This window comes from Amphiprion ocellaris, chromosome 9 (genome assembly GCF_022539595.1).
Source record: "Amphiprion ocellaris isolate individual 3 ecotype Okinawa chromosome 9, ASM2253959v1, whole genome shotgun sequence".
NCBI lineage: Eukaryota > Metazoa > Chordata > Actinopteri > Pomacentridae > Amphiprion > Amphiprion ocellaris.
In genome coordinates, this window is record NC_072774.1 from 14,934,918 (window position 1) to 14,950,179 (window position 15,262).

The window sequence follows — 15,262 nt, forward strand, 5'->3', positions numbered from 1 at the left end:
ACTCAGCACCATTACCCTTGACACCTCTACCCCTCCTATTCTCCAACCCACTGAGCTTGTGTTCGTCTCTTGCGCCACCTTTGCCAGCATATATTTAATACGAAAATATATGCAATATGAGGTATCCTGGAGTTTGACCTCTGTGCTACAAGCTGATGAGTGCAGCAGCACAAAAGAGTTCAGAAAGCAACCACTGAACAGAGCATTTATCTTCATCTTATCATGCGCTGTTCTCAAATTTGCCTTGTACACGACTTACTCCGAACTTTTAAATAATTTATGCCATCCGCTCCTGATAATTTTAGGAGGCCTTTTTTTCAGCTTTTTCGCAGTGACTAAATCAATCTGTTTTGGATTTTTTTTTTCCACAAAACGTGACACGAGCAGATCCACTCCTTCATCTTGTGTTGTCGAGTGAATCAGTCAAGCATAACTGACAACAGACTACAGCCGAACTTTCTGGCAGATGTTAGAAGTAAACTCATCTGCATTTTGAATTCGCCTCATGGAGTGTGGTTTTCAGAGCTAACCACAAACATCTTGCCTCTCATCTGCCTCATGATTAAATTGCCTTAAAGTATCAGTCCCATTTAATTACTGTCATTATCATCAATGAGAAATTACCAGCGCCCAAAACGGCAGGGTTAATTAGGCTTTCAGGGACGGACAGATTATTTATTTATCTCTGCTCGCCTGCAAAGGGAAGATACGAATTGGGAGTTAACTTCACGTAGAGTCTGCTCAGCTTTCTTAACCAGCCTGCCTTGGTTTTTTTGTTTGTTTTCGACTCACTTTACTCTCTGTTGTCACTTTGCTCCCCACCACTGCCGTCTGTTTTGTTTCTCTGTTCCTTTCTGGCTCTTCCTTTGTTTTTTAATCTTGCCTGCTTTTAATGTGTTACACATCTGAATGTAGCTACGTACCATTTATCACTGACTCCCTTTATAATAAACAGACATAAAAAATATGTACTCAGTGTTTTATATACTCCATTATTGAGCCAAACACATGACATATTGACTTAACATGTAAGACGGGCTTTTTGAACTTTTACTTGAAGAATCGCTCAGTTTTCTGTGTTCATGAAGCAACAACCCAAAACAAAAGAGGTTCTTTCACAAGTGATTTCACACATCAAAAGACCACTAAGGCTCTCTCTGCCCTCTACTCTTTGTGCTGCAGCTACAGATTTCACTGATTAGTTTGTTCTTTTTCAATGAAAACGTCCAGATCAGGAAAATCAACTGCAGCAGGGATTTGTTTGAAATGCCTCCTCTTGGATCTTAATGGCACATGATGAAGAACTATGGCTCAAAGCAAGAGAATTTCACTTCTGAGATGGTAGCAATTTTCATTACTACACAACATTCCAGGAGCTGATTTCTCAGCTACAAATCAGAGATGTGGGAAATCACTGAATCTAAACATAGTATATTTGCTGTAGTGTTGTTTGGCTGGGCGCACACTTTATTCCACAGGGGAAGATTTCACTGGCTAACAGCGAACATAAACAGAAAAACAGCTTACTTTTTAGGTGGCACTTGTCCCACGTTGACTCGGACACAGATGACCTTGCGAGTCTGCATTCCCATGGAGCAGGGGCCCTGTCCGCCGCTGCTGGCTCGGCCACCCAGAGAAGTGTTGAGGGGTGAAGCAGAAGGGTCTTCAGTGCAAGGGCCCCAGGGCCCCGTCTGCCAGTGGTACACTGTACAGGCATGTTCGTTGCAGTTCCGCACCTCCTGAAGGGCGCTGCTGTTGGGGCACAGGGCACCACCTGACAATAAAAAAAAAAACAGCGAAGGTCAGAATTTTATAAGTGAGAGAAGACTGTTGTTGTGTATGGGACGTGGTAAAGCTGTTGTAGTAGTGGATGAAAATGATGGGTGATTTCAGTGGAGAAGCTCATAGTGATAAACTCATGGAGAATGGGCCAAAACCTCTGTGTTTTCAGAAAAATCTCTAATAAACCTACTTTGCAGGACAGAACAGCAGCATAGCAATTAGCTGATGATCATAGTGTACTATTTAACAGCTGAAAAGTCAGACATTTCCCTCAAGAGTTGGAGGAGAAAAAGACAGAGCTAATAGAGAGGGTAATACAGTATTAGACTTGATATTCAGAGAAATGTAAGCTTAAATGAATGCTAATGCTGCTCTGTGTCTTCTAGATGTGTAAATTGTTTTGCTGTCCTAAGCAGCGCAAAAATAAATAAATGAAGCCTACAACAACTAAAGCTGTTAATACCAACATATTATTAGTCATCCTTTAGACAATCTGCTATTCAGAAAAGAAGCTTCAGCTCATTTCCTTGCATGGTGCACATTCCAGGAAGGAGCTCTATTAAATCCATCACACCTATCAGACAAACTTATTTTTCTCCCTAGAACTCCTGACACTAAGACCGACTGATCTCAAACGACAACAGCTTTGTTTGCAAGAGCACACTACAAGTTTATTGAAGTAAATAGAACCCAGCCACATACAGTTTTCAACCTGGTCACTCATTCAATGTTTAATAAAACTAAATTACATAAATAGCCAACTTCTAATGCTTTGTGACAATCTCATCATCATAAGAGATGAACCACCGAAAAACAATTTTCTAGCAGCTAGGAGAAGGGATTTCTTAAATAAAAGAACTTCAGGAAAGAAAGTGCAAATGAGCCAATTTTGAGTTTCAACAGATGAGTTTGTTTCCCCGAGGCTACACACCAAGGCTCAGGTTGATTGATTTATATGCAGCTGCCAGATTTTATGCACAGCGATAAAGACTCAAGACATCACAGTGTTATCTTCTTTTTAATTTTTTTCTGTATCATAATTACTGATAAGACTTCTTTAATGTGATGAAACCTTTTATTACTTATTAAGGTTTTTATTGCTTTTATTATTTTATTTATTGCCACTGACGTAGTGTGTTTTATACTTTGCAACTTTTGTCATTCTTACCTTCATTTTTCTTTGCTTTGTTTGACCGTACTGTCTGGTTTATTGATGCTTTTCCTTCTGGGTATTGTGCTTTTGCTTTGTTTGTCAAAGCACTTTGCAAAGTCACGTCTTTAAGACAGCTACGTAAATAAAGTTATTTTAATGCGTAATGTCTATATATTGTGTGTATTTTGCATTGCACTTTCACTTGTAGCATGAGCAGTCATTTTTTCCTGTCTGGACTCGTAGGGATTAGAGTGCTTGTTTTAAAGGCAAGACCGACACATTTTTGAAATCCTTTTCCTCTGAAACTTTCAATCAAGATAACCCTGAAATTTCAGGTGTGAACTAGACGCGTGTGATTTCTTATATCGTGAATGTGATGAACAAAAACCAGTTTAAACCACTGCAAAGCCTGGATATGTAAGTTTTCTCCAAATCATTTGACCTGCCAACTATAAAATTTAAGAGGTTATTTGACTACCAAATCAAATAATCGGGCCTCTTAAATTTGAATATTCTCTGGCTTCTTTCATCCTCTATGACGGTAAACTAAAAATCTTTGGGTAATGGGACCAAATGAGACACTTTAAGATGTCATTTTGGGCGTTACGAAACACAGACAGACATGGATCAAACAATCAATAAGTTAATCAAGGAAATAATCAACAGATTAATCAACAATGAAGCTAATTGTTTGTTATTCTGAATACAGCCATTGTATTTTTCTCTCAGTAAAAAGCTTGAATTTCATAGGTGGCACATTTTACAAATTTTATGCCACTTATGCTGTTCGACAGTCTGGCTTCCATACTGTTTATTCAGCATTTAGGCTACTTATATTTTGTCTCTTTTTCTATTTTTTATAAACAGTGGTGAGACAAAAATTATACATATACAGCAGTGTTCACACATGTCTAATCCTTTTTCACAAAGGGAGTTTTGCTCTCTGGTGAATGTTTATGTTTATGAGAGGAGATTAAATGTTTAAATCCTACTGCAAGTCAGAGGTCAGACTTTCATTGGAGTACTTTAGTTCGTACAACCTCCATCTATTCCTACTACTACCCCCCTCCTTGTGCCCGTCTCACTCTCATTTCTCTTGTGAGGCAGCAGTCAGTCAGCTGTTGGGTCGATGGACTGAGAGAGGCTCTCAGGTTCAGAGTAATTGCAGACACTTAAGGCTTTCAGCAAAGATTGAGAGGCGTTGCAGAACTCTGAGTCCTCCACACCTGTATTTCTGTGCTGGAGTTGACAGAGAGCCAGCTCCTAAATGAGTGGCGGCGTACACACAGTTGGTCCTGAATCACAGACTGCCATCTCAGACAAATCTCACCCTAATGGTTACTGAGAATGACTTCCTTTCCGCTGACTGTGCCATGTCACCTTAGCTGACTAACAACGAGGTCATGCCAGTTCCAACACTAGCATGACATGGCGTCTCAAATCAGCCTGAGCTGCTGCTGAAAAATGACCTAGAAAGCGCTGTATGTTGGACAGTGGGGACAATGTGGAGTAGCTTAGCGGAAATGTAACCCAGATTACGCAGCAACAAATAACGCCAACAAATGTGAGTTATTCAAATGCAGCAAGATGACAATGTGTGTACATGCCGTATTACACGTACATCGTATGCACCACAAAGGAATACACACTGATGAACCACAACATTTATCCCACTGACAGGTAAAGTGAATATCATCTTGTTAAAATAAATTATCTATTGGGAAATCTTGTGCTCTGATATTCATGTGGATGTTCTTTTGACATGTACCAACTACCTAAACCCCAATAGCAAGTCCCCAAATCAGGTGATATGAAGTAAGGCAAATTAACCAGAACATACCATTCAATAAATTTTTTTTTCTGTCTGCAACATCAGAAGAAAACTTGCACGGTTCTAATTTTTCATGGCTAATCTCTCTGGTATAGTTTTTGGTGTGTGTGCATTTATTTATTTATTTACTTGGAGTTTGTTAGAGAAACATTGAAAGGAAAGTTTTGTTTTCAAAACAAAATTTTATGTCAGTTGTTGAACTGCACCATTAATGGAATATTAGGCACAATCACAACTTTGGCTTCCCAAAAAAGTAATTGATCAACTCCAATACTGACACCTAAAATGTTCCACTTATTGAAAACAGCCCATGTGGACAGAATAATTTGGCTTCAGCTTGAATAAATCTGACCTCAGAATGCCTTATTTCATCGTTTTCAAAGCTATTATTGGTCATACACCTTCTAAACTGCTGCACTGCACAACAGTCCAGCTACTGTCAAACATAACCAGTAAGTTCTGCAAGTCAGTCAGTTTGGGTACACTTTAGTTAAGATTTTGCCCCTAGGAGATTATAAACAGGCAAAAAAAGAATCTAATTTTAAAGGTTTGTAATTATAAAGGTTTGTACATTAGCAGGAATGTGGCACAACATAAAAGTGAAAGCAGCACTTTGTTTATTTAAATGTGGAAGTGCAATAAAAACATTTTATCTCAAAAATTAAAAATTGTGATAAACAGTATAATCCTGTTCTCAATGTGAATTAAAACAATCTCAGTCAGTTCTATAAAAATATTTCGGCCACAGAAAGGATGATGTTGACCAAAATTGTTGCCACTGCACAAGGCAACTAGACCATTTAAATCAGCACCACAAAGCTCTGTATGACCAATGCAAAGCCAGATCTAAATGAATTCAAAGCAAAAAACAAAGCAAAACATGAGAAGGGTTGCATCTGATACGTCTGTATCAGAACCACTCTCCTACAAACTTGACCAAATCATTCTAGAATAATTCATGTCATTCGTCTCAGATACAATCATCTGGGGAAAAAATTGCTGCATCTTTACATGTCATAATATATACTGCAGAAAAGCTAAATAGCACATTGTCGGTTATCTCCTGTGTGATGCAGTCCTAATTCAGAGCTTCTTTTGGCACATGAAGAGGACCTACATAATATTGGGCATATTTTGACAGTACTAACCCATGGCTGATGGATGTATGAAGAAAAAAAAGTGTCTAGATCTGTTCTTCATCAGTCAGGTGGGGTCAAAGTGTTGCCATCTTTCAGTCCAATAAAACTTGTGGCAACTGTAATCCAGTGTCCTTTGATTATTTCAGTGTACTCATGTTTGCTGGATAAACTATAATTACCCGGCTCACCCACTGATAGCTGGAGCAAGTGGCACTTGAGCATGAATCTTAAATATCATCCAACTGATGGGTGTCAAATAGTAAGAGGCACTTAGGACTTTCACAAGTCCCACCATAATCACCATGGAATTAAATGTAAGCAGTTATGCTAAATATGTCATTAATTAAGCTTATTAATGTATTAATTAGCACAGTATTCCAGGCAAACACTGGAGGTTGCATATTAATATAAACTCTGTGTCTTCAGCTTTGAGTTTGTTTTTTTTTTGCAGTTTCAACATTTTTTTTCTTCTTTTCATTAATATGCAACAGAGGAGCAGCAAACTCTGCCAAGGAGCTCAAAAATCTAATCAGACAAGCTACTCTGGAGGGAGAACTTATGTGGAGAGACAAAGCTTCTTTCAGGTACTGTTTTTGAGTAGGAGTTTTCAACAAAAAAAAAAAAGTGTGACAGCAGAATATAGTTTAATATAGTTTTCCTTTGTATTTTGTAACATTCTACAGCTACAACTACAATACTTCTAGTCTGTCTAAAGTCAAAGATTTACCAAAAAGTTCTGGAAACTTCGGCACCCGTGAAAGACCTTTGATAAATACAGATATTAGATATGTTAATGTCACAGGTGAGGTATGCACTACACAATATAATACTACAGCTAAACAGCAGCTAACACAATCAAGCTATTTCACACATGGCCAACTAGGCCTGACTGAACTACAAGTCGCTGAACACATTCAGAATCAATTATAAGTTACCCTTAAGCTGTTATGATAATGTACACATTCTTTAGAACTCAGAACAACAAGCTAACAATTTTAATTTTGCCACAGAATGACACATAGCTAGAGGTTTATAACAGCTACCAGCAAACTTTAATTACAAATGTTACCCTCCATCACGGTGATCCACGCCACAACCATTGCAGTGACTGTGACAAACACACACACCCACACAGGAAAATGTTTGGTGACATGACAAAAAGAACAGACGGACAGACAGGCAGAAAGACAGGTGGATGCACACAGAGATTCAAGGCAAAGAGAAGAAGCATATGCGGAGAAATGATCTTAAAAACAGATAAAAAGTGAGTGTCAGGCGAGGAGACAGACCAACAGAAATAATCACTAGGACCGATAAGCAGACTGTTTGAGATAAGGACAAATGCACATGCAGACAAGTGTGAAATCCAGACATTCAGCGAGTGACAGCAAAGGACGACTTGAAAGGCCATGACTAAGCCAATATCCAGGCCTCATCTGCATATATTTCCATACACAATGGGGCACAAGACTATTGGGAGGTGGAGACTCACCTTCCCCAGCGTTGTAGGCCAGAATGGAGCGCGTCCTCATCTGCTTGCCCTCGATGGTCTTACTGGAGCACGTCTGAGAGCAGGTGGACCAGGAAGTCCAGTCACTAAGCACACAGTCTCTTGAGCAAGGCACCTCACAGGAGGCGGGCTCTGGAGCCGGGGAGGATGAGCAAAGATTTCTGTCCACTTCTTCTCCTGGAGGAAACAGAGTACAGAACAGAATCAAGAATCAAGTTGTGTGGTCAGAAAGTAGGACAGTAAAAATACACCCATATTGTCAGCTTATATTGTTTATGACATAGCAACAATGAGGTCGTATCTTGGTAGAAAAAAAAACAAAAACAAAGCAATAATAGGGTTTAACTTTAAAAAAAATGTAAGAAAATGATGGTGGTACAATGTGTTATTCTGCTCGTAAAAATAAATATATATTGTGGTAATATTCTGTGAATAATAATTGGGTATATTAGCATACACTCTATAGCACTATGCTGAAGAAACTGAAACAATATTACATTATGTTTAAAGATCACGCTGGTGAAAATCCAGTGTTTTACGCTGCTAACATGTCTATAATTTATTTGCTGGAAGACATACCATGAGCTAAATAAGGAGTCAGTGCCGTGGATCAATATTTCTACCTTGAAGCTACAGTTTATCAATGACAGTCTCAAAAACACAGATTCAGACTTCCTGGCTTAAGATAATCCCAGAAAACAACCCTGTCAGCTTGTAAGGTGGGGCTTTTTCTATCATTATTTTTCTCCATGGTTTGATTATCCATTCAACCATTATCTATACAGCGCTTAATTGTCATTAGGGTTGCAGGTTATAGCCGACTCGGGGAGAAGGCAGGAGACACCATGAACAAGTCACCAGTGTATCGCAGGGCTTCATATAGAGACAAACAATCACACGCATACCTACGCACCATTTAGAATTATCAGTTAACCTGAGCATGTTTTTTGGACTGTGGGAAGAAGCCGGAGTACCCAGAAAAAACATCACGCATGCACTGGGAGAACATGCAAACTCCATGCAGAAAGATCCTGGGACGTAAACCAGGGATCTTCTTGCTGCAAGGTGACAGTGCTAACCACCAATCCACTGTGCAGCCCTGGTTTGAATATGCATGGATAAATTATTCTAATTACACAACTTGTTATTGTGTTGCATAGAGTACTTGGGGCAGAGTTATAGGTGAGCTGGTGTGCTTGAGAGGGACAAGCATCACCATCCAATTTTTGAATTATGAAATTACAACAATTTGGAATATAATTATTGTCATTTATCACAGCCCAAAAGTCTCCCTTGTATCTTTATCTTTAAAATAAAACCCCAATACTTCCAATATATCCCCATTAGTGTCACCTCTGTCATTAATCACACCAGCTGTTTGTATAACTGAGTTGCGGTATAAACAGCTGCCTTTTGAATTGTGCAATGTACCTATTTACTCTAATTTAATCATGGAGTCTTACACAGTGTTCACTTGGCACATTTGTAAAATTCATAAAAGCCAAAAAAATAATACAGAACCTAAAACTCTAAAGATGGAGAACATATGAACACTTAAAAAAGGAACAAATGAGCCTGATACAGTGCTGACTGAAACATGTTGCTTTTGTCAGTGTCAATAACAGATCCATGATTATGTTTTTGAGTGTGTGCTCAGTGTCCACCCTGTACTACAAACACTGCTTGTTTTCTGATTGTGTTCTAAAAGTTGGCTTGCCAGTGATGGGATAGTCTTGGTAGTAACTTGGCAAATGAAAATAAATTTTAAGATGCAAAGATTCATTACAAGGACGATATTATCAGCTTCAAACTATACTTTAGCACAGAGACGACTGGAGCAGCTGAGAAATGAACAGCTGTGTGTCTTAATTGATGGCACAATGTCAAGCAGGCAGCCTATTTTAAATAGTGGAGACGTGCTTGTTTTCTAAAGATGGCTGTTCTGTCGAGGACAACTTGGGAAGTATATTCTCCCAATTGGCACAACTATCGACTTGGCATTCTTTGACTGCTTCATGTGTTTATTACGGAAACTAGACAAAGGTCTGCAGACAAGAAGTGACAATTTATAACATACAGTAAAAACATAGTAGATTTAATCAAGTACTGTATATTAGTAGCGTAGAATTTTAGGGTTGTTGTACTTGATTTATATATTTCTCTTGTTTATCATGGCTGTTGTAGCCTAGCCTGCCTTCTACTCCACTACATTTATTTGATAGCTATAGTTACTTTTTGGATTAAGATTTTACATAAAGAAGATACACTGCCTGTCCAAAAAAAGAGTAAACAATAATGTTGGAAGACATGTCCTGTGGTCGTAGAAAGGATGTTAATCTGTTTCGGAAGGGACAAATTATTGGCCTGCATCAAGCAAAGAAAACTATTAAGGAGATTTCTGAAACTACTAAAATCAGGTTAAGAACCGTCCAACACATCATTAAAACCTGGAAAAGTAGTGGTGAACCATCATCTTCGAGGAACAAACATGGTCGGTCATGTGGTCTGATGAGTCCAGATTTACCCTGTTCCAAAGTGATGGGGGCATCAGGGTAAGAAGAGAGACAGATGAAGTGATGCTCTCATCATGACTAGTACCTACCAGCCTGTGGGGGTTAGTTTTATGATCTGGGGTTGGTCAGGTTCAGCAACATTATGTTCCCAAAGAATGAGGTCAGCTGACTACCTGAATATACTGAATGATCGGGTCTTTCCATCAGTGGAGTTTTTCTTCTCTGATGACATGGACATGTTCCAAGATGACGATGCCAGGATTCATGGGGCTCACACTGTGACTGAGTGGATCAGGGAGCATGAGACGTCATTTTCACACATGGATTGTCCTCCACAGAGTTCAGACCTCAGCCCCAATGAGAATCTTTGGGATGTTCTGGAGAAGACTTTGTGCAGCGGTCCAACCCTCCCATCATCAATATGAGACCTTGGCAGAAAATTAATGCAGCTCTAAACAGAAATAAATGCTGTGACATTGCAGAAGCTTAGCAAAATGATGCCACAGTGAATGTGTGCCGTTTTCAAAGCAAAAGGGGGTGCAACAAAAAATTAGACTGTGCGATTGTTTTATTGGACTGGCAGTGTATAATAAGCGCAGTAAATACAATATGCATTGTTAATAATAAATGCTGTAGTTTAAGCATCATTCTTATTCTACTAAAACAAACAAAAACATACTGTCTGGTTTGGGTCTCTTGTCACATTTCTATGGAGGTGGGTGGGTACAATACGTTTTGTGATCCTACACAAAATCTGACCCATAGAGAGAGACTGAGCTGCATTATGATACATTTCTATGCATTAAGCATTAGCCTGCCGCTGGCTGTGGCCACAGTCTGCACCACTGCAGTTTGAAAGATAAATAGAGGAGTTGGTTCCTCCAGCTTTGTTACCAGCCACTGCTGAGGCTGATTGGGACAGGCTGTCACTGTGATTATGACTGTAGCCAGGGGATGACATTACTGTTGCTGTATTAGTGGTTGCAGCCATGTCTTTGCTTTGCTTGTTATGATTATGGCTCTGGCACAGTAGTTTATAACGGGTGTACCACTAACTACACGCAGCATCATGCGTGTGCAGAGAATTGACTTGTCGACTCCTGCAGTGTACCAGTAACACATCTGTCATATCTGATTAAAGCACCAGGGGTTCAAATACTTACAGTACAGGCAGATAAATCTCCCTCGCCACAGATTAAACCAAAATACTCAACTCACGAGCAAGCACTTGGCAAAAGTGTGAACTCCTTTTGAGCAGGAAAAAACTGACACAGCCAAACTCAGGGTGGATGTGCCTCAACTAGTTGGGGTGGTATGGGGGAGAAAGGAGAACAGAAAAATGGAGGACAAAGAGAGCAAGGAGATCAGGAACAGCTATGTAAACTAAACTAAACCTGAAAACTTATACAATGATGATAACACTGACAATTAGAATAATTATATAAATATAAACCCAAAGCATTTCTCTAAACTGGCAGTGTATGTTAACAGGACTGGACCAAACATAACAACTGTTCATATGAATCAGGGGAATGCAAAAAATACTGCAATGGGACACAGAAATTAAAGCTAGAGGAAACCAGATCATAGAAACCAGCAACGGCAAACTGGCAGCACACAAATGGAAAAAAAAATCCCCCTCTTCGGTCTCCTCCCAAAGCCACTCCTCTCATGGTGTGAGTACAGCAAGAGGATTAATCCACGAGAGAAAGCTTTGGCTGAGAGATGCATGCAGCACATGAAAACTACTGTACATCATGTCTAAAAACACACAGACTGTGATACTGTATCTGTAAACCATCCCATTCAAAGCCAACATACACTAACACAAGATAAATGCCATCAAACTGCACTTGCTCACAACAAACCTCCAATGCAGACAGATGGAATCCATATACACAGACATGCAAACTGGAAGAGGATAGAGGCTACAAACAGCAACAATAGATGCACATATACACAAATGGATGCAAACGCCTGGCATGTTTAGCAGTGCAAAATGTAGGTTTAGGTGGAACTGTAAAATGTAACTTCACAGAGCCTTGTAGAAATGTACAACTCACCATTTTTTTTATATAGCATGTTTAAACAACAGCCATTGCGCCGAAGTGTTTTGCAGTAAAAACATTATGACTGCCATTATGAAATAACTCTAACAAAATCCTATAGCATTTGGTGTGAGTTTACCTGAGTAACTGACATATTAGAGATTAAAACCATACAAAAACTATAGAAAATACTATTTCACCTAACTATAATACAAGAACAGAGTGAGACCCCATAGTATTATTCATTACAGAGAATAACTTAACTAATGTAATGATATAGCAAAGACCATACAGTATTATAAATTATGGAACTTACTATGGAGACTGACCTGACTAATCAAAGGCTAATTTTTTGACTCGACAGAAGTTTACATGCAAGTTAGACAGGCAGGTAAGTTATCCATTACCTTCTACAGACTAAATGCCATGATTAGATGGGCTTTTAGACTTTGACTAAATAGAAGAAAAATGCTTCTGGATTGAACTGTGTATGCAGCATCACCTCATATTAAATAAGCTAATGCCTTAATAATTGATGAAAAAAGAAACTGTCCTTCAGGCACTCTGATTCAGATATCTGTGAGTTGAGATATAATTATTCGGCATTTTACTAAATTGGAAAGGTCAAAAAAAAGTGAAAACAAACTTAAAAGAAACTGGCATAGCAGAATTACTTATAGGCTGACAACCGCTAGATTACTGCGGAACTATGTAGTTACAAGTATTGCAGTTCCACATTCACCAGCTACCATAGAAAATTGCATAGAGAAGATGCATGAAATTCAACAATTCAATACTGTCATGTACAATAATGCACAATATTAAAACCACTGACAGGTGAAGTGAATAATACTGATCATGTCATCAAAATGCAATGTTCTGCTGGGAAACCTTGGGTACCAGCAGTCATGTGGACGTTACTTTGACACACCAGTAAGCAAATGCTATCAGTATTTTTTTTCAATTCTACTTGCTGCTTCAGACAATCAAAACTCATAAGAACAGAAGAATACGTTATTTGCAAATAATGTTTAATCACAACCTGCATCCATGAATGGCAACCAGAATGGCAAATAGCCAACAGCAATCTTACCAGTAACACATCTGCTATGTCTGGGTTGATCAATATTCCTTCATTTACCTAAACCGCACCACAGAAATAATTTCAAAATGTTCACTTACATTTTCCACACTGACATGACAGTTGATTATGACCCTTTTACATGAATTAGCTGTAAAATATTTATATTGAAGCACTTTTGCGTATCTGCATACTAAAATGGTACTGAACATGGAAAGTGTAAATTCACATGGGAATCCCACATTTTTACACTATCATTCATGTTTTATTGATGAACTCCTACTATCAACCATAAGTGGATTATATTAACCCACATTTGACTGTGTTTCTTCATGTGCTGCTATGAACCAAACAGAGCACATTTTCTTCTTTATGTGATGCATACGCCCAAGAAAATGTAAACCTCTCAATGACTGAATTGAAATTTCAAGCAGAAGAGAAGCTTCAAGACTCAGACTGGGCCTGACTTCGCATTAAGATGTGACTTTGACAGATATGCAGTGAACCAATCATGACTGAACTGAGAAGGCGTGAAAATAAGAAGTGACAAGGGACCCCAGCAGTTTTAAGGATCACACCGAGAAAACATGAATGAACAGAACACCCACTATGAGAGGCAGAGCTCCATACTCAGTATGCAGAGAAGTAACAGCTCCCTGCCTAAGTGGGCAGGCAGTCAGCATGGGGAATATCAATAGCGAGTTTCAATAACATTTGTATCGACCTTCGCCTGTTGTCTGGGTCCTGGCTGTGTGGCCTTTTCTTTTATGACCAGGACACACTCGGAGGAAAGATACAGCCGACACTGCAGTGAAAAATCTCTGAGGCGAAAAGCAGAGCGAAAATCCAAACAGAACAAATCAATTTTCATCAGATGAGGGAGTGAATGTGAGGGGGATCAATCAACCAAAGTCAGGGGGAGAAAGAACTGTGCAGAGTTTGTGCTACTCCTGCAATACAGGAAGGGAGTAAACAGCAGAGCAACCTTACCAAATACCCGTAGCTGATGCATGAACCATGATTTGTGGGAGACGTTGGAAGGACAATTTGAGTTCTCTAGTGGGGAAAACATGAACACAATCATTGCATTGGATTATAAACCAAGATTTACTGAGCACATTTGGAACTGAATGAGATTCCTCGAGCTGCAGCACAGTCTAACTTTACATGCTGAATCAATAAACACGCCACACTATGTAATCCACACCTCACCCGGAAAAAGTGACTGGATCAAGATCAATAATGTGATGTATCCTATTTTGTCCTAAATATGTCCACCATCTGAATGCAAAAGAAGGTCTGGCAAGCGTCTCTACACTGCCGCCCCTTATATTAAAGATTTACAGTAATAAAGAGCAGCAGTAAAAATCAGAAGCAGCAAAGGGCACAAGATACTCCATGACTCAGGGCCACGGAGGATTGATTTGATTTAGTGCGAGTAAGGTTTAATTGTGCGTGTAGAGAGGAAGACAGTAATGAGAGAGACAGCGTGAGAGAGGTGCCAACTCTGAATCAAGCAAGCGTTAAAGTAGGAGAGGTTTAACAGGGATAGAAGAAGGAGGAATCGAGGGAGACGAGCGTGGAGAGAATTCTTCACAAAGTTGATGAAGCAGGAGTTATGTCATGGAAATCTCCTCACGTACTGCCTTGTACAACTACAGTTGGAGGGTCAGTGGAGAAGGGACCTTGAAAATATAGGATTTTTCATGCAAGGTCAGACCTGCATTTCTTTCTCGCAAATGAAGGTGGATCACAAGGCAGCATGAGGGTGAGTAAGTAGCCATTAGGACTTTGCTCGATAATGTTAACCAACACTGTCTCTAAGGAAGAACATGTTTAATTTCAACAAATGAAGCACTTAATTTTTAAATTTGTGGGGCATGAGGCACCATTAGCCTCATCTACTTGAATAATGAGATTAAATCCTCCTCTCACCATTGCTGTTGACACATCGGACCTGTGGGAGCTGAGTGCCAGGTCCACATTGCTTCTCATCTTCAGGAATACACTGATCCAGACTGACCAGTTGCCAGTCATAACAACTGGGTTCATCACATGGCACCGCCTCCACCAGATGTGGACAGTTCCCAGGACCTCCTGTTGGCTCGTTTGTAATCTGTCGTTTCCTCAGTTTGAAACCTGCAGTTCAGCAAATAGAATAAAGACAGGTTTGTGCACATTTTCCATTTCAAAATTCCCTGTAGA

The 15,262-nt window shown here is 39.4% G+C and overlaps 1 protein-coding gene across 1 annotated transcript in view; it reads right to left on the bottom strand.

Moving 5' to 3' along the window:
• Nucleotides 1-15,262, bottom strand: part of LOC111566140 (thrombospondin type-1 domain-containing protein 7A) — a 176,240-nt gene that overhangs the window by 79,023 nt on the left and 81,955 nt on the right. Inside the window, exons 6-8 of the mRNA XM_055013863.1 lie at nt 14,993-15,196; nt 7,398-7,592; nt 1,528-1,774 (exon numbers count right to left, since the gene is read on the bottom strand). Coding sequence (XP_054869838.1) covers nt 1,528-1,774; nt 7,398-7,592; nt 14,993-15,196 — 646 coding nt within the window. The remainder of the gene's footprint in view (nt 1-1,527; nt 1,775-7,397; nt 7,593-14,992; nt 15,197-15,262) is intronic.